Source organism: Carassius gibelio, chromosome A22 (assembly GCF_023724105.1).
Source record: "Carassius gibelio isolate Cgi1373 ecotype wild population from Czech Republic chromosome A22, carGib1.2-hapl.c, whole genome shotgun sequence".
NCBI classification, from domain to species: Eukaryota; Metazoa; Chordata; class Actinopteri; order Cypriniformes; family Cyprinidae; genus Carassius; species Carassius gibelio.
Window position 1 is genome coordinate 5416580 of NC_068392.1, and position 25664 is coordinate 5442243.

At 35.7% G+C, this 25664-nt stretch overlaps 2 protein-coding genes across 5 annotated transcripts in view; one reads left to right on the forward strand and one right to left on the reverse strand.

Moving 5' to 3' along the window:
- cenpp (centromere protein P) overlaps window positions 1–25664 on the forward strand; it is a 67955-nt gene that overhangs the window by 4138 nt on the left and 38153 nt on the right. Inside the window, exons 1-6 of one of the 4 annotated variants that reach the window (XM_052538974.1) lie at window positions 7077–7202; window positions 7746–7886; window positions 8088–8239; window positions 8347–8435; window positions 9660–9748; window positions 14694–14790. In XM_052538974.1, coding sequence (XP_052394934.1) covers window positions 7762–7886; window positions 8088–8239; window positions 8347–8435; window positions 9660–9748; window positions 14694–14790 — 552 coding nt within the window. In that variant the 5' untranslated portion in view covers window positions 7077–7202; window positions 7746–7761. Of the gene's footprint in view, window positions 1–7076; window positions 7203–7745; window positions 7887–8087; window positions 8240–8346; window positions 8436–9659; window positions 9749–14693; window positions 14791–25664 lie in introns of those variants that run through there. The other 3 variants (XM_052538975.1, XM_052538972.1, XM_052538973.1) reach the window with 3 other exon arrangements.
- LOC127942948 (mimecan-like) lies at window positions 16406–22659 on the reverse strand. The gene is made up of 6 exons (XM_052538978.1): window positions 20679–22659; window positions 18665–18725; window positions 18338–18502; window positions 17461–17663; window positions 17204–17296; window positions 16406–17127 (listed from the first exon to the last, which is right to left on the reverse strand). The coding sequence occupies exons 1-6, from the start codon at window positions 20829–20831 to the stop codon at window positions 16957–16959; spliced, it is 846 nt and encodes a 281-aa protein (XP_052394938.1). The 5' UTR covers window positions 20832–22659; the 3' UTR covers window positions 16406–16956.

Genomic DNA, 25664 nt, shown 5'->3' on the forward strand with positions numbered 1-25664 from the left:
GAAAAAAATGCTGAAACCAGCCTAAGCTGTGGCTAGTTTTAGATGGTCTTTCCAGTCCAGTCATAGCTAGTTTCAGAAGGCTTTTGACCTCTTCTATAGCTAGTCAGGCAGTCAGCCACTTAAACCAGTCAACCAACCAGCACGACTAGTTTTAGTTTTTTTGTTTTTTTCTCAGCCAGGAAAAATGTACCTTTAGATCAATGACTTTTGCTCGTTTGCATTTTAAGACCGTTTTCCTGTTAACAGTTAATGCTACTGCATCAAACGCTTCAATGCTAACTGCTAATGCTTTGCTAAGAATGTAAATTGAATGCACTGTGAATGACTTGGGATAAAAGTCTCTACATTTAGATGTAAATGTGAATGACTTTAGTTGAGCAACATTCATACAGCACAAACAAGATCCGTTTTTCTTAAATGGCAACAAAAGTGAGCAAACTGAGGAAACACTGCAGATAAGTAGAAGGCAAGACCCATAGACTGTGAATGTGGGTTCATTCCCTTCCCCCGCTGCCAAAGATGCTGCTAGCAGGATTATTCAGCGAGATAATGATATAAGAGAGCACTCAATCCCAATCGACTCTCTCTCTCCCTCCCGCTGGCTCGCTTTCCTCTTGCACGTAGTTTAATCTCCTAACAGGCCCAAAGGCTGCACTTCGTGTTTTACGCCTCCACCCTTTCCCTCTATATCCTCTCCTCTCCTTCACAGACATATAAAGTGCCTCCTACACCCAATATTGAGAAAATCATGAGCCAGAAAGGGCCCCGTTTCATGCCGATGATCTGTCTCTGTCAGCCTCACGTGGTTTGAGTTCTGGTGTTTGATCAGCGGGACTGTTTCTGTCAGAAATGCACCAGCCTTTGAAAGTAAAATGGGTTTTTTTTTTATGTCAGAGAGGAAGAAATTTTTGAACTTTGGGCATCCCCTCTTAAATATCTCCTTATCGGATTTGAGAGAAATTATGAACTAACAATTCTTTTTTATATATCCAAGAATGTAGCCATTGTACAATAAAAAGGGCTGATTTTTCTTAAGTATTTTTGTATTTATTTATTTTTTAATATTTTGAACTAGCTTTTGTTTTTATATTTTCAGATTTCATTTGTGTTTATATATTTTATAATAATAAAAAAATGTAGACCAGTGTAATTTTCATTGCTTTTGTAGTTTTAGTAATTTTAGAGCTTTAATTGAAACTTTTATTTCTAAATTAAATTTTCATTAGTTTCAGTTTTAGGCTTTTTTTTTTAATCAATTAAATTCTATTATTTTATTTCAATTACAAAAAAAAAAAAAAAATTCTGTAATTGTCAATTACCAAAAAATTTTCACAAAAATAATTAAAATTAAAAATTCACATTTTTAATAGTTTTAATTTTAATTTTATTTAACAATAACACTTCCATAATGTCAATGCTGTCATTTTGGATTCTCCCTCTGTGACCTTGTACCCAGCTGCAGTTCTGGTTGACGTCATTTTATGGATTTGATTCTCACTTCTATAAATGAACCACTTTGATTTCCAAAGAAGACAATCTGACGGCATGAATAGTATTGTTAGGTGAATCCTTAATATTTTCTAGGTGTTTTCCTAGGCAGTGTTAAGGGAAACATCACTTTACCGTTTAACAGTTTAATTTGACCTGAGCCATATCTACAGAGCTAAAGAAATAATAAACACACACAAAACCATGTAGCACCATGCTAAAAACCCTCCGAATGTCTTTACAACGGGATAAATAGCAATGCTGGTTACAAACCAGAAAACCGTATAGCATGGAGAAAGCAACTTTTCCATGGGCAAAACACAGTAAAATCACGGGTGCAGTACATTTTCTTTCTGCAAAGTAAATCGACATTCATTTTACTGCATGCTAACTGGTTTTAATATATGGTTTACTAACAGGTCAGCATTTGCGTTGGTTCCTGGACATGGAAATGCATATAAATACTTTTAAATTCTCACAAACAAACAGGTTGTAAAGTGTACAGTAAAATTGTAAAGCAACAGCTGTTTTAAAAGTAAACAGTAAAACCTAAAAAAAAAAAAAAAATGTACATGAATGAAATTATCTCGCTAGATCAAATCATACTTTTATTCATCTTTTCATTTTAACATTTAAAGTACAATAATACCGTTAGATGCAATGCAACATTTAAGCTACTTAAGTATGACTTTTGGCCTTTTGTAGTAAAATGTTTACTGAAATGCTATGGTCATAATATGATTTGTAATGAGCTTGAATTACTAAATCATCCTCTTGACATTCAAGAATAAGCTGTTACGTTGGGAACTACACTACTGAAGCTTGAAATGAAGACATTTGCAGCTTTTCTAACTGTTGCTGTTTAACCCGAACCACCTGCACAGCGACACTCTTAACTAATTATATGAAACCTCAGCCTGTTGCACCAAGCATAAAGGAAAGCTGCTAATTTAAGTGCCAGGCAACACATTCTCCTTTCCTTCTTTTTTCATTTCATTTCATTTCATTTTTGTGCCCAACACTGTTTGTGTATAACTAAGGAGGGTTGGAATTTTGTCTCAGTGCAAAAACAGACATTCCTGCTGTCACACACTAACCTGATATGCCAAAGCGATAGCCAATCAGAGACCAGGAAGCCTTTAAAATGGCCGTTGATGACAACCCCCTCATCTTAGCGTCATCCTATCGCTGAAGACGCTGATGTTATCCGAGCCCTACGCTTGGATGTGAATAGTAATAGTTATAGATCCAAACAAGTGCTCTTTGAAAAGTCTGGGGGCAGGACGGGGTGGGATTTGAGGAACAGAGGATGGGAATGTTTGGAGTGAAAAACACACAAGACCTTTAAGTATGGAAAAGTACAGACTATTTTTCTCAAGTAAACACATGGCGGTTCATTGCAAAGTTTTGGCAATAGCATCTGTTGCTACAGACTGCAGCCACTAGTCAATTTTTTTAAATTCCAGCTATGCTGAAGCTAATATTTTGGTGGTTTATCAAATTTCTGTATTTACATAAGATATGCAGTACACATCTGTATGTGGAAAGCCTCTTATTTTACCCTTGCAGGCACGGTGTGTCATTTGGGGGAAGGGCTGTTATTATAGTCAGACACAGGCTAGGCTAGTCACCTGACTTTGTCTTTTTGAGCTGGCTAACACATTAGTAACACGTAACTGTGGAAGTTATTCACACTATGAGAGGAATTTACAGAGTAAAGTGTTGATATTTCAAACCAGCCCGTATTCTGGTTCCTCCCCGCTCAGAAATTAGCCTCCCTTTGTCATAAAAACCACCAGAGTTCATTCCTATCTGTCAAACAGCTTGCTAATCTTTTCTAACATATGTTCACTGGTGAAAAAAAAAATTAAAACCTAGAAAAAGACTTTAAAATCAAGACAGCTGTGCTGAGTTAATATTAAAATGGAGAATGAATACCGTTTTTGGCTTCCCATCCCCCATTCACAGATTAGCATTACAGTTAGCATCATAAAGTCTAAATGTGACATGCTTTTGATAATAAAGGCTTTAAGTAGAACCTAAAATGGGGTTTTACATTACAATATTAACTTGCACAAAGGACTGTTTGCTAGTACTTTAGAAAAAATAATTATATATATACTACTGGCCCTTTAACAGACGCAGAAAGCAAAATGATAATCTGAGGAATCTTAATAGACATAAAACTTTTTTAATCTCCACACAATCACACAGCAACTCAAAAATCTTGTATCTATGCTAGGAACGTGAATTATTCCTCCAATCATGTGTTTTGTTGAGGAGGGGCGAGTTATTAATTCTAGCAAAGTGGGTAAAAAATAAATGCATTGAAGGATGAGGTCAAGCAATATTTAGAAAACAGAATATTACTTTTTGTGGGTTCTTTTAAACATACACCAGCAACATGCTAACTTTTTTTTTAGCAACATGCTAACTACCACATTCATCATCCTAGCTTTAGCAATATGCTAAAAACCACTCAAAGCATATTAAACACCATTACAAAACCCATACTATTTTATCTAAAAAGTTCCAAAATTAAATGTATTATGATTGAAGTACAAAAACAGAACTTGGTGATGCAAAACGGTCGTTTTGGGGGACTTATGTCACTGTACAACAGCTGTTATCAGTCCTTGACGAGCTGTGATGTCACACTGAAATCGGAAACCACAGCGTCCTGTTTATACACAGAACACAGTGTGCATGACTATATTTCAGATCCACAGAAGTGCTGCTTTGCCTAGTGAGCAAAACCACTGTTGATCAAACACAAAGTCAATGGAACCACGACATTCTTTAACACAGAGACACACAATACGCTAACTGGGCAGAGCCAAATAGTTCATGTATATTTATTTATTAAGGGTTTCATGGGTGGACGAGTGCAAGGTTTTAGCTGCTTGAGTGATTGCATGTTTCATTCTTGGCCTTTGCACAGACTGACATAAAACACGTTCAGTGCCAACTTGCCTGCGCTTGTGTGACCTTGAAATAAAAATCATTCTAACTGAATTTGCAATTTAAGTAAGACATGCAACAGTTCACACATAACATTTATTTACACGAACTGCACTAAAGCAAAACAGTGATAACAAATGGCAAAATGTATCCAGTTACTATACCTAAACTATATAGCATTTAGTTTTTACTTGTACTTATTTGCAAAATATAACCTAAATTCTTTCTTCTATGAGAAACAAAAAAATGTTTATTAAAAAAAATATATCTGTGCTCAAAACCTTCATGGATAACATTACATTTTTAAACATTTTTTGGAAGTTTACACAAGAGTAAAGACTCCAGTTACCCTTTTGCTCTAGCTGGTGGAAACTGCTTGAGTCTGCAGATAAGGGTAAGACTAAACACCAGGGGTCAAATATCACTATCATTAGCCAAAATGGACACTAAGACCAGGTTGAAGAGTTTCCTCAATCATCCTTGCACATAAAGTATGTTTTCCCACAAATTTAAAGTGTCTTTGTAGCTGTCGACACCGTGCAATCTTTCCTTACAGACTAGATGCAAAAAGATTAGAAAATTGCATTATGTAACATTTGCATGATCTTCTGTGCAGAACATATGTACTAAACGGTCTTTAAAGCAGCGCGTGTAAACACATACAAAGCACAGAGTAGGTTTTCTAGAACACAACTTTGTGGTTGATCCTGTGGTTTGGAGAAAGTGAGTGAAGAATGAAAACACACTGAAGCCTGCTGCAATAGTCATGAAAGTATGATCTCATCACCATCTAGTGGTATAAAGAGACATTTATTAGCTCAAATAATAGAGATCATACAAAGGAAATATTCAGTAGATCATGTTTTTTTTAAATAATAAATTACAGCTATTAAACAGAATATGCAAAAGTGTCTCTGTAATTTATTTTGAATACTTTAAATCGTTCAGGTATTCAGCGAAGGCCTCTGGTGTCTTTTGGCATCTCTTTTGTTTCTTGCGACACTCCTGTTTCATTGGGAAATTGCTGAAATTCAGGTAATAAATAATGCAAACCAAATTCGAGTACCTTCAAATGTCATCTGTTTCAAGCAAAGGGACTGAGTATAAAATTTAGTTTAATGTTATGCACAAAATATTACTGCAAATATTACTAATCACTCAAATATGCATTTACATTTATGCATTTGGTAGAAGTTTTATCCAAAGCAACTTATAGTGCATTCAGGCTACACATTTATTTTTATTTTTTTTTATCAGTATGTGTGTTCCCTGGGAGTTGAACCCAAGGCATTTTGCGCTGCTAACACAATGCTCTACAACTGAGTCACAGTTGATTGAATTTTAATCAAAGTGTAATCTAAACAAGATTCACAACATTTTAGTTGGTGTATATATAGATATGCGCAAAACATGCGTTTGTTATTTGATCAGTGACTTAGAAAGAGAGAAAGATATTTAATATATGGACAGTGAAAAAAAAAAATGGTGTAGAAACTATTTGTGAAACTGCCCAGAAATTGATAGTAGATTTCACAATTACAAAGAAACAGTCAAATGAATTTAAATCCAAAAATTAGTTTAACTAATACCTCTCTTTCTTCCGATCCTCTGTCTTGTTCTCAAAAGCAGCATGTTCTTGTTGTGTTGGGTCGTAATGTAGGCTGGAAACATCTCCGTTAAGCTAAAACAAGGTTCATAAACTTTTAAAAACAAGTGAAAAGATCAAAATGTATGCCTTTTCTTTCAAAGTGGACGTTTGTTGATCTTCATCAGATCCTGAATCGTCCTCTAAGTGCCCCCCCCCCCCCCCCCCCTCAAGTTGTTCTTCTGGTCTGCTTGTGGCTTTATCCTCTTCTTCATCAGAATCAAACACAAATTCAGTCCTGAAAAAGATCTTCGAGTAAATGACTCTAAAAGACTATGAGGCAAATTCAATTTTCAGTGAATTACGACTCTAAATGATGGATGCAATGATATTAAAATTCAGGTCACTACAGATAAGACAATAATCATTTTATAATTCCTTTATGTACAATAAATCATGATCAAAACATACAAAATGTGTAAAATTATGCACACTACTAAAGTTGGCAAAACACAATTTAAAATGTGTATTTATTAGCAATGTTTCAGAACTTGTTACACAACACAAATGATTTTAAGCCTGATCAAAAAACCTGACCAAAAAGATTTTTATGTAAATTATTTTATTTGTTTTTTTAAATATAAATTTTGCAAGACATGGGACTGTATTACATATTACTACAGCAGTACACTCTGTATGGTGTTATTTTTAAACGTATCTTACGTTAACATGTCATAGTTAAACAGTTCCTAAAATATTCCATGAGGCTGAATAAAAGCAAACGCTAAAGTAAACAGACTAATGCCGAAGATTCACATTCATATACTGATGTTACACTGTAAGTCGTCCGCTGTGACATCATGACGTGCATTTGGTTCCAATTTCGAATGTACCGCATCCTTATGGAATGTTCCATCGACAAAACAGTGAAGTAATATTAGACAAATATCCGATTTATCTCATACGCATCGATGATTAAAGGCAGAAATATATTCATTTATAACAACTCCGCTTCATAATAATTATATTTAGATAAATGTTTAAGTGTGTTTTTGTATATATCTTCACCCCTGCAGTTCTCATTTGGTTTGTTCCGTGTTGACGCGGGATTCAGTTGAATCAGTCAGAATCGTGAAGTCGCTGTTTTCATTTTCAGGAGTAGATAAAAGTAAGTTTATTCCTATAAACGCTCGATTTTAAGTTATTTAAGTATTAGATCCATATAAAAATAACATATAGCTTTATATTACAACTTTAGACTTTATTAAGACTCTCGTCTGATTAATGTTTTGGTTTGTTCTGTCAAATCGAGCTCTTGTCATCGGATTTACGCTCGAAATATTGCTATTATAAAACAATATAAAATAATCTAAAGGTTTATAATTAACACATTGATAGCTGTTAGGATAATACGTCGGTTTGATACATTTATAACAGCGTTTTTGACATGAACCGTCTCCTACAGAATGCAATGAAAAAAGCATGCGGTGAAATCTATTAAATATGTTGTATATTTTGTTGAAATGTTATATATTGCTTAAGTTAGATTAGTTAAAAGTTTTTTTTTTTTTTACTTGAGTTTAGGACCTTTGCATATCAAAACAATTCTAGCATGCAAATGTAATTTAAGCTATATGTATACTATGTAAACGGGTGTATTATGTAATATCTCTCTCTCTTTCTGTATGTATTTTCATGAACGGCTTTTTAGTAGATTGAGGAAGAGAATGGAGCAGAAATATGAAGAAGAGATCCAGATGCTCCAGCAGGAAATTGAAATGCTTGAGGCTGAACAGGAGGAGATTTTACGGTCCATTTCCATAGAGCATGGAGATCGACTACAGCATGAACTGTTAGTACGGACTACCTTTCAGTGGATTTGATCTAGTCTAAACTGGACATAAATGAACAAAAGCATAAAGTAAACATAATGAACAAAACTGTCTTCCTGTGATGTGAAATCTTTGAGGATAATCACAGTGAAAATGGTTCACTTGAGGACTGGACAAAAGGAAATACATTGAAGGTTTCACTTTTTTTTCTCCTCTTGCAGAAAGTCAGTGTTTGAGGAAAGAGGAGGATCACAGAAACCCGCTCTTTCAAAGCTGATCACAGAAGTCAGAGAGCTGGAAAAAGACCTCAGAAGACAGACGGAAATCAATGGGATTGCTCTAAATGAGTGTTTCGTAAAGACATTGCACAAAAGTGATTTTTTTTTAAATTTGCCTTTAATTACAAAATCATTTATATAGGTTAATTTCTCGATTTATTGCAAGAAAATTTTTTTTTACTTACTTCTGTTGTCTCTTCAGGTGAGAGAAAACTTGTACAGCAGCTCAGACTTGCAGGTCACTGCAGTGTACTTTTGTTCCAGGTTGAATTTGCAGTGACCGAGATTCAGGTACAAAGAAGTCACTTCATATTTATGCATGCACTTAACAGTATTAACACAGGTATTGTTTATTAAAATTAACACACTTTCAAAATGCTCACAAAATGGATACTTCTTTGCAAAGCAGGGTGTTTGAAATTTTTCTCCTACCAGATGAACGATGTAGATTGAGTGCTTTAGGACTTAAGATATTCACGGTCTTGCAGCTGATTGCAACAAAACCATGAGGTTAAGAAAATCCTTAATACTAATTTGTTTTATGGGTTTTGGTGTTTTTTATGAATGGTTAGCAAATTACCTGAACAATTCACTCACCTTCAGGCCATCCAAGATGTAGATGGATTTGTTTCTTCATCAGAACAGATTTGGAGAAATTAACATTTCATCACTTGCTCAGCAACGGATGCTCTGCAGTGAATGGGTGCCGTCAGAATGAGAGTCCAAACAGCTGCTAAAAACATCACAAGTAATCTAAAGCACTCCAGTAAATCAGTTAATGTCTTGTGAAGAGAAAAGCTGCGTTTTTGCAAAGAACATAACCATTTAAACCACCAGTGAAGCCTGCCGTGATTGTTCTTATAGTAAACACTAGAGGACAGCATGTCTCCATTTTGACCCGAGACTTTGTCATTTCAACATCAGATTTGTGCATTAGACTTAAAATGTCTCTTTAATGGAGTAGATTCGACAATTATAGTGTTTTGTTGTCCTTCTTTCTCTGAAATCTTCATGACAAGCATAAATGCAGTTCTTTGAGCGACCTCCTTAGCACCAATATTTACACAGCTGCATTAAATAATTCAGAATAGAAATGTTGGTTGGTGACTGATTTCACCCTAAACATTTTTGAGCTCTTTTAAACTGGCAACCTGTGGATAGATCAATATATAACTCTGTTTTATTTGTGTTGGAACATCTAAAGCTGAGTCACAGTAAAAATAAAATAAATAAAAAATAAAATAAAAAATCTTTAAAGTTTAAAATCTTTACCATGTCAATAGTCAAGAATAAACTTGAAGCATTATATAAAGCACATAAAAAAGTGAAAGCAGGTTCATGCTCCAGTCTTAACAATAAAAAAAAAAAGTAAAAGAGTTTCTTTCCTGAAGAGAGGAAATCCCATAAACCATCAGTTTCATGACAGGTGATGGAATAAATGCATAAATGCAGATCAGTTTAAGGCTATTTATTAAGAGTGTTTCTGATGTTGTTTAACTCTGTGTTTATTTCCAGGAGGACGATGCTCTGCGCAGGAGAGTTACAGAGCTCAATATCGTTGTGGATGGTGTTGAATTCAAAGATTTCTCTGCATTTGTGTCCAGGTAGAGTGATGACTGTTTAACAGCTTTAATATCATTGGTGTGTTTCTATTTTAAGGGATTTTGAGGAGATTTTAAGGAATGTTTACTCACCCTCAGGTCATCCCAGATGTAGATATTTGTTTGTCCTTCAGAACAGACTTTGGGGAAATTCAGTACCACATCACTCAGTCCCTCACCAATGGATCCTCTGCAGTGAATGGGTGCCGTCAGAATGATATTAAAAGATGCATATTTTTGATAAATTGGTCATTAGGAAATTTTTTACATCAAACATCAAGCCAAAACAACTCTAAACAAATATGTTTTTATCAGCTATTTGGATTCTCATTCTGACGGCACCCATTCACTGCATAGCATCCATTGCTGAACAAGTGATGTAATGCTAATTTCTCCAAATCTTTTCAGATCAAGAAACAAACACAACTACATCTTGGATGGCCCGGGAATAAGTACATTTTTGGTCAATCTATTCCTTTAATATAATAGTAATTATTATTATTTTTACATTTATTTAAAAAAAGGTAAGTGGATACCATAGATAATTAGATGGATGTACTCTTCACAAAATGTTGGATCTTGCTTGTTTGCTTAATTGAATCAACAGAAATCACATTTGGAGAAAATCCAGGTTGCGTAGTAGGTTACACAACATAAAACCTACAGTGTAAATAAACATCATGCAAGTGAATTCCCAGACACCATGGAAGAGTGTTCTTCTTTGTTAGTCTTGTAAAAAGACACAAATTCAAACAAAAAGAGGGGAAAAAGTATCCAAGTGGCTCATTAGCTGAATGCTGAGTGAACCCTGACCAGCTGTTGTTAACGGAGAGCGAGATAGTTCCTGCAGAGGTCTGATTTTCTCATCAGATCTCTCTGATGGGCGAGTGTTGTGAGATCAGGTTAGATCCGCTGCCGACTGATTGACTGACGGCGATGTACTCTTGAGGACCGTTCATATTAGGTAGTGTTTAAGTGAAATACCACATAACCTCAAAAGTATTAACTTTTTTTAATAAAAAAAATATTCCATCATTAGACAAATAATGGCTTTGTTTGTGTGTTTGAGTGATTTCTGTTGCACATGCAGCTGAAGGATTTGTTTATTCGTGGTCCAGGCCAAATTAACAAATAAATGTGATCATTAGGCATGTGGTCCATATCTGCTGTAGCTTTTTTTTTTCCTGTTGTATTCTATTTTCTTCTGTTGTTTATTTTAAAGTGCCCCTATTATGGGTAATGAAAGGTTCTTATTTTGGCATTTATTTTTACCTTATTTGTTCAACGACTCCCAAATGATCCGCTCAACGATTAATTTTTCCAAACCCCTCGTTTGTGTGATGCTAATCTGCAGTTGATTGGTCCGATTGGTCTCATTTTTATTTCATCATACCTGATAAAGCAGCGTTTGTGAGCGCAGTGCTGCTTTAGGTACAGTTAACTGTGGAAACTAGTGTTGGCCGATATGGCCATTTTTCAAATCGTCATATCGTCAGCCCGTGAGATCGACGATACACGATATTATCATGCATGGGTGGAGTAAGAGTAAGATTGCCATATATTTGGTGTTTTAAACGGTGCAGGTGTGTGAGAGAGAGAGAGCCTATGTAATCACCAATAATCGAAAAAATATACTTTCAAACATACTGATAAACTAACGTTAAATATAGAAATACTGTAATTAAATTAGCTAGTTCATATATAGTCGAACGCAATTGTCATATCGCATATTAGTCCTGTGACTAATCCATCTGCGCACGGAAGTTATCAATCTAAATATTCTGCAAAAATCAGTATATTTCATTAAAGTCTAACAGTTTAACACCAGTATGAGACACCAACTCCTCATTTCCTATCTCTTTCATTTCATGGATTTAACGAGTTATCGGAGTCAAAGCATTACAACTTCTTCAACAACTACAGGCTCTAATCCTCTTTTGTGCGCGCGCTGAGTGTGTGCGTGTGTGAAATACGATGCTGAAGTGAAATAGCTGGGCAGTTTGATAGCCGAATTATAATAGGCCACCTTATAAAAATGATAATAGTTATTATTATCATAATGTAATACATTAATAGGAGAATGAGCCTAATATCGTCTTGACTATCGACAAAGACATCTGCTTACGTCGATATCTCTGACTATCATTGATACACGATACTATTGTCTATCGGCACAACCCTAGTGGAAACCGATATTTTACTATTTTACAGTTTGCCTTGTAAAAAATCGGTATCGGAATCGGCCAGTTTGGCTTGTAAAAAATCGGTATCGGAGGCCAAGAAAAATCATGCTCGTGCATCCCTAGTTTCCTGTTCTGTTGTGATGTTTTATTCTGTTCTGTTCTTCTCCTCTCTGTATTCTGTTATATTTTGTAATATTCTGCTCTGTTCCATCTATTGTTATTCTATTTCGTTTTCTAGACTTTTTTTGCTTTGTTCCATTGTATTCTGTTTCTAGTAATGCGGCAAAAAAAAAATCTGGATTTATTATTCTGAGCCAAAATTTAATCAGTATCTCCTCCTAGAGTTTTATAGCTACAACCACCAAACTCAGGTCAGATCTTCAGCAACATGCTTATCATGTTAAAAACATGCTAGAAACAGGCTAACAACATGCTAATCATACTAGCAATGTGGTAAACAACATGCTAGCAACATGTTAATCATGGAAACAATGTGTTAGCAAACTTTATGAATCATGCTAACAACTTATTAATCATATTAGCAATATGCCATCAAAATGTTAAATCATACTAACATCTTTCTAATCATACTAGATGCATGTTAACAACATGCTTATTACGTTAAATGCATGCTAGTCATGATAAAAACATGCAACCAACATGGTAATTATGCTAGAAACATGATAGCAACTTAAGAAAAATGTTAAAAACATGCTAGCAACTTCAAAGTTTGTTCTCAGATTTTACCCATCTGTTCTGCTTTGTTCTATTCTATTGTGTTCTGTTGCTGTATTGTGCTTTTTTGTTCTGTTCTGTCAGTTTTGTATTGTTCCTTTTTTGTGGTAAACTCCACAAAAATGAGAAGAGCAGCTTTACGGCAGGAGCATGTTTTTTTTTATGTTGGTGGAGTAATCTCTCTTTCTAAACTATGGATGGTTGCTCTTCTGGTGCTGTAATGAGTCAGTTCAGTCAGTTGTGTTCATAAGAAATCCGCACCCCACATAATGATGTGTGGATTTAATGTTTAAAAGTGCTGTGTTGACGGTCCATAACATGTCCCGCTCATTAAACTGTCAATAAATGGCACCAGCAAGTCGTTGACAGCCAACAGCACCCCAAAAAAAGTGAACGTGTGGACCACCTGAAGGTGACTCCACCAGAGACCTCAGGGATCGATCAAAACCATTGCTGTCCTAGTTAATGTATTTGCTTCATTCGTTGGTTTAGAGTGATACAATTCCTGTATCTGTAGCTTTATGGTACATTTCCATTGATTAAAAGCAACTGATCTCTCAATCAACATAATATCACATGAAATGTAAATGCTTTACACTTATACATTTGAACTACCAATGAATTTCTTTACATTTCAGAGTTTGTTTTCTAAAAGCATGACTATTGGATCTTTTGTGGTTGTTCCACTTGGGATGACAAATTACAGTTTGAAGCAATGCTGCTGTTTTGGCGGCGATTTGTTTGGGTTCTTTTCTAAAGTGCAGCCAGCCTCCTGGTCGCTGAATGTACATCTGGATCATATTGTCTGGTCTGAGAGTCCTGGCACGAGAGACTTGGAAAAATACTGGAGATAATGATTCTCACATAAGTCTGAGTTGCCTCTGCGTCTCAGGAAGACGCATTTTATAACTATTACGGTCCGTGTAAACTTAAGAATTTTTTGAGCACTTTTGTGGTCAGGTACATAAGTGGATTCAGGCATGTCTGTGGAGAAAGTTTTAAAGCGCTAAAACTACTGTATCCTCTATAGCTGTGCTTCCAACTTTTGTTCTGTTGTTGATGTTTTGATTTTTGACGAGTGTGAAGTTTGAATCAAAGCACAAACGAAGCACAATCACACAGGTTTTTGGAACCTATACATCTATACATATTTTCTCTAATTTTTTTGCACAGTCTAAAAAGATTATGCCAGACCTACATTTCACTGCTTGTTGTATGTCATATAACTTGTACGTGACAAATAAAATCATGAATCTAATATTAGCACATACCACAGGTTCTTGGCAGCATAACCAAGCAAATGAGTAAAACTGAAGGGGCAAATTTAGTGAAATTATACAAAGCAGCCAAACATTGATTTGCCATTAATCGGTCTGTTGAGCAATCCTGGCATTCGGTGTGTTTAGTCTGTTCGAAGTTAAAAGGTAAGCGTTCTTTAAAATGACTTTTTCAGATTCAAGGTCCCCAGTCAACAAATCTGAAATGCATGTATTACAAAATGAGATCCGTCGGCGAGGTTGATTTGTCTGTGGTTTCTTTTAAACAGCGTTAGACGTCAGTCAATCCAGATGGCTGATTAATGTTTGTAAACTTTCAGCTCACCCAAATCCAAAAAGTTTAAGGTGGACATTAATTGTGTGGGAGCCTTTTCTCCAACTCTTGCCATTAAGCTGCTGTCTTTTACTCTTGGAGTGGATCCATTTCGTTTTGAGAAACGTACCATTTTTCCATCACACATTACAGCACCGGCCTTTCACAGACAAGACTCGAGAGTCATGGAAAGTTGCGTTCTGTGCCACAGTTTTCTGGGCCCCTGGTAAATCTATGGAAAATCTCAAAATGTCTCGTAATGTCAGCCTGTGAATGGGATTAATCACAAATACACCATGTATGTGGAGGATATTTCCTTGTGATTTGTTTTCTTATCAAATAATCCAATTAGAATTTACCAAAATGTTTATTTATCAAAGTGTGCAAATCAATGTTTGGTGTTCTGGGGTATTAATGTAACAATATCATCTTGTTTGCAGAGTGGAGGACACAAAAGACCTTCTTCTGTTCTTCAGGACCTTGAGGACGTTCTCTGAGAGATGTGAGGAGAGGCGTCAAACGTTTCAGCACTTTCAGGTAACCAGGAATAGAAGCAGGGAATAAAGTGCTCATCCAACTATGTATGGGCACAAATACTTGAGCACTGAGTAATGGTCGACCGATATATCGGCCGATATTTGGCATTTTATGTATGGGCACAAATACTTGAGCACTGAGTAATGGTCGACCGATATATCGGCCGATATTTGGCATTTTTCCTAAATTGGCATTGGACAATAACAGTTAACAGTTCCAATATGAAAAGAAGTCTGTTTAATAATCCAATGGCAGCGTTAAACAAAGGAAGTAAAATGTATACAGAAAGTATTATAACGATTCCTTTTATATTTTTAGTAATGGAAAGGTAAACATTATAATGTTTTCTCATTTACAGTCACCATGCAGCATTTACATCATTTAAACAAATATTTGAATGGCTAATGAAAATTACATTTCACAAACCTTGCAATCTATTTGATAAATCTATCAAATTATGCAGAGCTTTACGCATTTGCCCACTGTCATATTCATGTGTTACCTTGACTTTATTAGAAAAAATATGATTCCTAACTTCCCAGAATACTGAGTCCCCTGTTGGTTATAGTTTACTTTCTTTTAAATATTTTTAATAAATATTTATTTGATTGTAGAAAATACTAGGTCATCTAAAGTATAAGCAATATACCTTTTTATTGCAAAAAAAGCAATATCGGTCGATCACTAGTATTGAGAATTGACAGCAATGTCAGTTCTCATTGATCATGAAACTAGTTGTGACTTTTATTGAAATCTAATCACAGCTACACACAAACTAAACAAAAAGGGACTCGATTTAAATTGAGATTTGTCCAGTTGGTACTATTCAAACTTTTGTTGTTGTTATGATGATAATCTAATTTGTAATGGAAAAGGTTTGTATTTCTATCACTTTCATTAAATCTTTATATAGTAAGTTAATATTTTAATAAGTTTAATAAGGAATATGATTATTTAGTCCAATGTGTATCCACATTTGCATTTATGCATTTAGCAAACGCTTTTATCCAAAACGACTTACCGTGCATTCCGGCTATACATTTATTTTCTTTTATTAGTAGTTTTTTTTTATCAGTATCCAAAACAAAGACACTTGGTTTAATGAATTCCTTTGAGAGAAATATTTCAAAGATTCTACATGGAATAACAAAGTTCTCCACTTGTATTTCTCTTCTTGTAAGTACTTCCCCCTAATATGTATATATCATGAGACTTATACTCAAGAGTATGAGAAAGATTGCTGAATGTCAGATTGGGAACACATTCCATGACTCGATGGCAGTGAAAGTTTGGGAATAAAGCCTTCGAGTCAATATGAAAAACATTCCATTTTTTGCTTGGATCATTGTGCTGTGATCGCTGCCAATTTGGCTGGTTAAATGGAACAATATTACCCCACTTTTTCCAGAAGTTTCTGTGTGCAAAATATTTGGGTTTGCAATTTGCAGACAGTTGTTTTGGTCTCTTTTTGAAACTGCCTTTTTTCTTTTTTCTTTTTTTTTGCTTAATCTACAGTCTGGCATAGTTGTAAAAGATAAAAGCAAACTAGTCACACGTTTTTAGGAAGAAATAAAAGTGTATTTGACCTACAAAAGCAAAAATAACATACAAATGCTTTACTGTACACTCTATTCATGTTTAATTCACATATAGGTAGTAATTACAAATTTAGCATATAAATAATATTCAAAATATTAAAGTAAAGCCAGCTGGGAAAGATCAGTGACTTGGAATTTGGCAAGAGTTCCTCGTCTTCTAATTAACTTAGCAGGCATCTTAATTTCAGCTAAAGAAAGACCATTTAACAGTACTAGAGGTGTCAGAAATTCACAGAGTTCTGAGGAATACTAAAAGCTTGACTGCAGCTTTTCATGAGCTCACATTTTTCAAAGCAGTAGCCTCCAGTGGTTATTTACAATGGATATGAAGTTATTCTTTCAAAGACTTGCAGTTCAGGTTCATCTACAACGTCAATATCAAGAGGAAATCTAAGTGTTTGGGCAGCTGTTACATAACTAGATGTATAATACAGGTTCTCATGATATTAGCTTCTACAGTCGTCTCTGCTCAAGCACCAGGAGACCGAATGACTTTTGCTTCTCGGTTTTAGTCATCATCATTTGCTATCCAAGGACTTCTCACTGTAGTGTACCTTTGATTCTGTTTTCATTGGTATCGCCCAATTGGCAGAGAATGCAGGCATGTGAAACTGTTGGGGTACTGGCCGAGGTTGACTGGATTTCCATCCATGCGGATTTCGTTCATGTTGGAGCGGATGTAGTAGGTGTTGTTACTTTTGCAGAAGGTGTCCACAGTCACGCTTGAAATGTTATTGTTCTAAAAAGCACAGCAAGAGAAGGGGTTAGAGTTCCAGAAGACTTGTCAGCATTCAAAACACGTCGGGGTTTCAAACCTGTAGGTGAAGTGTGCGGACAGTCTCTGGAATGAGAGGAACCGCCTCCAGTTCATTGTGAGCAAGATACAGATGTGTCAGCTTGCTTAATTTCTGGAAGTGAGAGCAAAAGATTCAAATAGTCTTTCAAAAGTCTAAAATTGTCTTGATTAAATCAATTCGGTAGGGTATTCTTTCTAGAAATGGAAAAAGTCTAAAAGGGTTGTGCGTTGGCTTGAAGTGTTTTCCAACAGGGAGTGTAATTTGTGGCTCTTTACCTTGAAAGCATTTGACTTGATTCCTTTGGTCCTCAGTTTGTTGTGGTTCGCGTTGAAGGAGACTAATTTCGCCGGTAGCATTGGTAGCTTCACCAGCTGGTTTTCGGCTAGTGAGAGCTCCTCTAGCATGGTAAGCTTCGCAAACGCACCGTCTTCAATCTCAGAAATGATATTTCCCGTGAAGTCGATTCTCTTCAGAGTAACTGTAGTGGATGAATGGAAATAGACAGAAGAGCATTAAATTGATCATGTGAAAGTTAAGCGTCATTTGTTAGACACCTAGACAGTTTGGCGTAGAAATGACACTCCTGCCGTCCACGTGGTTAATTTTTTTTGTTGGTATTGTAGTTTTTGTTAAAAGTTTTATTTTTTTTGTGCTGTCAAAAGTCAACTTATTATCGAGTGTTTTATTAACATCAATTGTGAATACCCTATATATATTCAACTAATTATCCAATAAACTTTTTTTTTTTAAACCTTTGATGCATTAGGCCCCTAAAGGTCTCTAACTAACTTTATTCTACCCATGATGCACTGCTGCAAACAGAGTAGTTTACCACATTTGCAAGTTTTTGTCAACACACGTGTTTTGTAGGATGCTGTGGTTCCAAAATGTGATCGATGTCTTTATGCAATGGAAAAAAAACTCGCAATCTCTTGTGATCGCATCGTGGTTTGTCTATCATGTCCCTTAACATTTGGAAATCTTTTGGATGAAATGAATTGTGGGTTGTTTCTGAAAAGGAGCAGCTGTTTGTCTCCTGCTCTCCTTAAGGGGCAATCCCTTATCCTGTCCACAAGGATTGTATTTTTTCCCCCAACAAAGTAAGGGGGGTCAACGAGAATGCCAGAGCAAGTCAAGTCAGGAAGAACTCACCGAGATCTTTGAAATCTTTGGCTGATATCTTTTTTATCTTGTTGTACCGAGCGTAGAGGTAGTTTGTCTCCTTTGGCAGAGCTGGCACTGCCGTCATCTCTGGGTCGACCTCCTCGCAGTAGACCGATCCAGTTAGACACACACACAGTAGACAAGTTGGAAGGTCTGGAAACATGAACAAAATTTAATTTAAGTTAATGAAGCTTCCCACTCACATAGACATAACTCGTGAACAAATAATGGCTCTTGTGAGCAACGTGTGGTTTTTAAAAAGAGCCCATCACTCATTCTTTTCACACAGTTGACCAGGTGTCAATTATTTGTTACCTAAAGGGTCTCCTCCAGGAGCCAATGGGGTAGAGTCATCGGGGGTGTCATCTGTCGCCCTCTGTAAAATGGCTTCATTAGTTGGGACAGTTTTTCAGAAGGATGCCACATTCAGGTTGAACATCAATAATTAATGTCTTGTTTTTTTTTTTTTTTACTTCCCAACCTTTGCATTAATGTTAAACAAAGAATATATGTTCCGTTGTCATGTCGATTCAGACCTGTATATGGAAGCCCATTTCTGACACCAAATAAGACTTTTTAAAAAATAAAAACTCACAATTCTGAGAAAAAAATTTAAACTGTGAGATTTTTTAACTCGCAACTGTAAAAAAAAATAAAGAAATTGGAATTGTGAGATAAAAAGTTACAGATACCTTTATTTTTATTCAGTAGTGGAAATGGGCTTCCATACCTGTGTGATCTTCTTCTGTAGAAATCAAAAGGAGGAATTCTGAAGGATGGAGAAAGTCCTGTGTATTTGGTTACAATGAAGGATAACTGTTGGATATAAGTTGTCATAAGAGAGCTTTACATGAAAAAAGATTGACATCTTATCTTATTCACCGAAAGTATTCCCATCAAGAGAACCGTTTACCATTGCTTCTGGATCATTTAGTAGCATTCAAAAAATATGGCTATTTTTTCCAAGTACCGAAATAAAGTATTTTAGTTTTTTTTTAATTACTTGAATTTGTACCTTTTCATCACAGAACGCTCTTGTATTGCTTTTTTTATGACACTTTTAAGGTAAGTTTGCATCCTTTTTGAAGATTTGAAGCTTCAAAAACCCTGTTCATTATCAATGCATGGAAAACAATCTCCTTTTGTGTTTCATGGATGAAAAAAAGTCATAACATGAGGGTTTGTAATGACATGTGGGTGAGAAATTGATGAGAGGTTATTTTTTGAGAATACTACTCTGACATCCTGTTCATGAACAACTGTTATCACTTTGGGCTTGTTGGGGCGAGCGTCTGTTTGGACCTGTGTGTCTTCAGGCGTCTGTTAAATCACCCTGACAGTGTCAGACCTATGAGTTAGTGTGAAGCTGTGGGTGGGAGAATATGAGCCTGAGGGAACTCCTCTAAAACAACTGCTGACTAATCAGACAGCTTCCACACAGAACTGTTTATTTGAACAAAGCCGTATGGTTTCAAAACCATAAGTACATGGAAGTAATCTGATTTTATGGTGGAAATGTAACAGATGTAAACCTGTAAATGTGTGGTGTTATTTACTTTGGCTTAAGTCACTTAGCATACTTTAAATAAATGTGAATAAACATGTAATTTTGAATCATTAGTTACATAGTAAAATATTAACAATCAGTAATAATTTTTTTTTTTTTTTAAATTGCAATGCAGTAAATGTATAATCTTAATACTGAATATATTTGACATGTTAATCAGTTTTTATATTAAGTTTAAATTTGCATTATGTATATATGTATGTATATGTGTAACACTTCAGAATGGGGAACACATATTCACTATTAATTAAGAGTTTTCACTGAGCAAACTCCTAATTTGCTGCTTATTAATAGTTAGTAATGTAGTTGATAAGTTTAGGTATGGAGAGGATCTAAAATATTGTCTTGCAGAATAAAGCATTTAATATGTGCCTTATAAGTACTAATAAACAGCCAATATGTTAATACTGTGCATGCTAATAAGCAACTAGTGAGAATTGGTCCTTAATAGTTTGCATTATTAACATTTTAAAGCAGTTTATTTAAAACATTTACCGTAGGTCATTTTTTAAAAATATAATAGATATGATTTAATATGTTGCATTAGATTCCATGTGTCATATATGGGTTAGTTAAATGTTGAATTTGGAACAAGCAAAATCAATTAAACTAAACACAAATGAAATCCGATGAATCCAAAATTAAAATGCATATATAAAATGGACAAGCATTAGACAAAAACAAACCCATTTCTAAATATTCTGTTCTGTCACCGTTTGCACAAGATAACAATTAGCCATGAAATAAAAACACAAAGTTTACCTTATTCCTCTGTGCCCTTGCATGGGTTTCCTCAGTAAGTGCTACATCCTCCAGTCTGTGATACCTGTGAGTGTGATAGTGTGCACCAGATGCTGAGAGCACACATGATGCCACTATGACTGCTGATATGAGCATTCTCAACCTCGTTCCCATTGTATCTCAAGACTCTTGGATGTGTTCTGCCACGTTAAAGAGCAGAAGCGCAGTGCAGGCAGTGGTTGGCTATTTTCTTGGTGCCTGTGAGTAAAATGTGATCTGTCAAATCAGGATTTTAAGCCCCACCACAGGCTGCCAGAGGAGATCCTTAAGTGGGAGTTTATAGAACAGACCTTAACCCTTCACATTCCCATTTGAGTTGATCAGACCACTGTGTCGCCTGCAGGGTTTGGCCATGTTTGTGGTCCATTGGAAAAAAAATAGTTTGTAAAAGAGAGCAGAAGGCAACGAAAAGGACTAAGGCTTTGGAGATTTGTAGTTCAGAATTTTATGTATGTTGATCTCTTGGAACGTGTTTGGTTTTTCTAAGCTCTGTATTTTTCTAATTAATCTTTTTTGCTTCTCAGAGAAGCAAGAAAAGCAACAAGACAATGGGAGGACAATGTTAACACAGAAATGTGACGGGGTATTAGGATAGACCAGGTCCAGATTCTTTGAGTTGTCCAGTTGTCCATCTCTCAGTAACCTTGTTATATTGTTCATTGTTTAGTTTTTGGTTTAACAGTAAATTCACTACAGATAAAGAGTAGCTTGGTTAGATTTGCAGGAATCTGCAAAAAGACATTGGTTAATTGCAGGGCTTAAAGCTTTTCAGCACAGTGCCGGATGTACAGCATGCGGCGTTTGGCTGTGGAAAAAAAAAATGAATCCTATTTTAAAAACACTTGTTGATATCACATTCAAGTTCATGTTCACCTACCACTGTATGTGAGGAACACAGCTTTCACTCCCAACTACACTAACATTAATAGCCAATCAGAAGTTTTTGCTCTTATGAATACAAGACCAGCATTAGCTGATGAATTGGAAAAGAATTCTGGGTCTCGAGCGCGACACATTGAAAAAGCTGCTTGGTGCAATAGTCAAAGATTTCCAACGATATGATTGTTATAATGAATTTACCACGATTTTTGAAAAGGTCCTGTTCACCAATGATCTCTTAATGGTAATTTATCAGTAAATACTGTATATGTGAAAGGGGCTAAACTCCTCTGCATATGCGGTGAGTTCAGGTTGCTTAACGTTCATGTGGGAAAACTCACTTGATTTGTAACGTAAATTATTTAAACCTTTGCCAACACAGGAGAATACGTCAAGATATTTCTAAATATGCGATTTATTGTACATCACGGTTTCGAAATAAAAGTTTCGGAATTGCATGTGGCCAGATATTAAAATTAAATTGATTTAAATGTCGTTTAATCACATAAAACATCACCAAGCCGTTTGCGCCCTCTGCAGGTATTTGTTATAATATAGGCATATTACATTATGTATTTAAAGGGGGGGTGAAATGCTCGTTTTCACTCAATATCCTGTTAATCTTGAGTACCTATAGAGTAGTACTGCATCCTTCATAACTCCAAAAAGTCTTTAGTTTTATTATATTCATAAGAGAAAGATAGTCTGTACCGATTTTTCCCGGAAAAACACGAGCGCCTGGAGGCGTGACGTGTGGGCGGAGCTAAAGAATCACGAGCGCCAGTAAGCTTTTGCGTTGAGAGCATGTGGAAGCTGTGACAGCTGTGAAGGCTGAAACTGAACGAGAGCAGCAGCAGCAACGACTCGCTCCGAGCCGGGCTCGAACCCGGGTCTCCGATGGGAGGCGGACGCACTAACAAGGAGGCAGAGATATTTGAAGCAGTTTTACTCACCGCCTGTGGTTCCAACACACAATCGTGACCCTTTTTCGTTGGGATTGCATCATCCTTAAGAAATAAACGATACGCAAATCCGTCGTCAAACTGGGCTTTGTTTGTAACAAGCATTTTAGAAATGCAGGGAACAAACACAAACACTTGCACAACTCCGTTGATGCTCTGTAAAAATAAACTCCATCCACTGGTCCCTTAATGCTGTTTTTTCTTTGGTAATCTGTGCAGGGTTGTCTTGCCCTGGCAACCAAAAACACACTCCTTTTGTGACATTTCGCGACGCTCTCGCTCTGATCAGTGAAGTCTGTTGTGCTCTCAGTGCTCTGCTATACGGGAACGCGCGCTCTTCCGGCAGAAGTGCCCTTAGGACCCATATAAGGAAATTCCGCTCCATCTAACGTCACACAGAGCCATACTCGAAAAAAACTTTCCGAAACTTGTGACAAACCGGAAGGAGTATTTTTGGAACAGAAATACTCCTTCAAACGTACAACTTAATTTTTTAAACTTTGTCCATGTTTAGCATGGGAATCCAACTCTTTAACAGTGTAAAAAACTCAGTATGCATGAAATAGGATTTCACCCCCCCTTTAACAGTGTTGTTCAATAAAACCATGTACTTGGTTTTGATACTTTATTTGAGGACAATTATTATTGGCTCATTGTTTCTTTTGTATATAAATATAGTCAAAATAAAACCTGTTTTTCCACATTCCGTTTTAAAGGAATCCAAAATTTAAATGCATATATAAAATGGACAAGCATTAAACAAAAACAAATCCATTTCTGTCAGCTTTGATTTGAACACAAATGATGATAAAGGGTTGAGGATGAACATTTTTGTCCTCTGTGTGCAACGCCGTACTACACAGGCATTAGTAATCATAAAGCATCGTAACAGACCGAATTAATAGAGCACAAATCGCCTGCTCTACTGGTTTCCAAATTGAGGGATCGTGCAAAATCAGCAGATTATTTTGCAAAACAAACTGAAACTTAAAATATTTTTACTCTACAAAAGGTGGGGCCGGGAGAAAAAGTTTGGGAACCACTGGCCTACTCAAACACACAATATTTAATTTAATTCGTATAGGCCTACCTCATGTTGCATATTTGCACTTTTTAAGAAAAAAATACTTTTAAGGTCTATGTACAATCCGTCACAAATTATTATTATTTTTTAGCTATATGAGGTTAAAATTAGTTAAATATAAGACTTATATAATATAAGTTTTAATATCGATATTGTCTAGACAATGTATAATCATTAGTTAAGCTCTAGATTAGTTAAAACATTTCAAAATACAACTGCATTGTTATACTTTTTGTGATTTAAAAGACAAATATTTTATCATTTGAATACTTCTTAAAGTATTAAAAACATTGATTTGTTTAAGTGAACCAAGTATCTGCATTTTGTCACACCTTGTAAACCTGTCACACCCCTAGTGTCTATGAGCACATATGATAGTGTATGACATAGCTTTCATTCTTCAGCTCAATCATATATTCATGAAAAAAAATTTGTTTGAAAAAGGAAAGCGATAACTTTGCCATAGTATCCTTTCACATGTTGAAGTTGCCACAGTCAGTCATTGCATTCTTTATTTGTACCATTTTGTTGTGTTAGATTATTTATTACAATTTGAAAGATGATAACAATTTGATTGATAAGTGAGATCTGATTTTAGTCCTTGAAAACCAAAAAAGTACTTGAAAGTCCTGGAATTGTATTTTGCAGTATCTGTACAAACCCTGTTTAAGTTACCAGTTCTTAAACCATTTTAATGTTGTTGTTTTTTTTGTAGTTAATTGAACTGAACTGTAGTTTTCTGTAGTAAACTGTCTTTGTATATTTCCTATTTTATATTCATTTCCTATTATTTAATTTAAACAATTTTATTTTGAACAAAATCATTTCAAAAATGTTTTAGATTGTAGGTCATCTTGTAACCGGTCAAGGACAAAGCTAACCAGCAAAACTTGATATCAAAAGTATCCTTAATGTAACATGTGTTTGCACCATATTATAGTATTTCAAATATCCCACCCTGAGCCTATCAAGGGCTAATGGCAATGGCAGATAGGGCTGTCACTTTTAGTTCGAAAATCGATTGCACAATTGATCAGACCAACCAAAAAAAGTTTCGAAAATGAAAATAGGGAATACATTTTAACTAAATATGTACACTATTAATTTTTAAATAATTCAACAATTAAAAAGCTAGAAAGAAAATACCAGCAATTTTACGTGCCAGTGAAGTCGAAAGCGACCTCTTATGCTGCGTTCACACCAAGTGCGAATAGAGCGTCTGTCACGAATGATTTCAATGTTAAGTCAATGTAAAGAAGCATTTACTCTCGTCTGGAGGTCTCGCAGTGCGGTAGGCCCGAGTTATGAAAGGGACCATTGGAAGCTGACAGCAACCGGCTTTTGTGGTGGAAAATTGGCAGTAATACCCCCAACCTTGCGCAGCTGTACCCGAGTGTCCCAGGGACATCAGTGCAGTCGGAGCGCGTCTTCTCAACAGCTGGACATATAGTGAATAAAAAACGCTCTGCTCTGGACCTCGAAAATGTTGATCGACTTGTTTTCCTGTCCAATAAATTTGTAATGGCCCAAGCCTTTTTGCACATTTCATTATGCCTGCCTCGTGCCGCCCAGCATAAGTGTTGGTTGGTTCCAGCGCTCTCTTTACGTTCGTCCATTATTTGACGTTGAAAAAGGAAACGTCTTTTTTTTTGACATGGGAAATCGATTTGTGACAGCCCTAATGGCAGATACGTTACTAGTTTGTTTATAAGAGACCACCAGGACATAAAGAAAAAGTTTATAGATAACAGGACATTAGGATGAATTCTTTGGTTAATAGTTGTCCATGACTGTATCTGAACTGTGATTGAGCATTTTCAGTTTGTTTGTGAACTTCACAAGTTTGCCTATATACATTTAATTAAAACCAAATAAAATGAATTACAAAAGAACAACAGAGCTCTTCTATAAAACAGACACTTTACGGTTAAAGTGAAGAAAAACATATTTAATGGGAAACATGTGACGCTCTGCACCTCGGCCCCTCGAAATAAACATGGGAGATGAAGAGATGAAAATAGA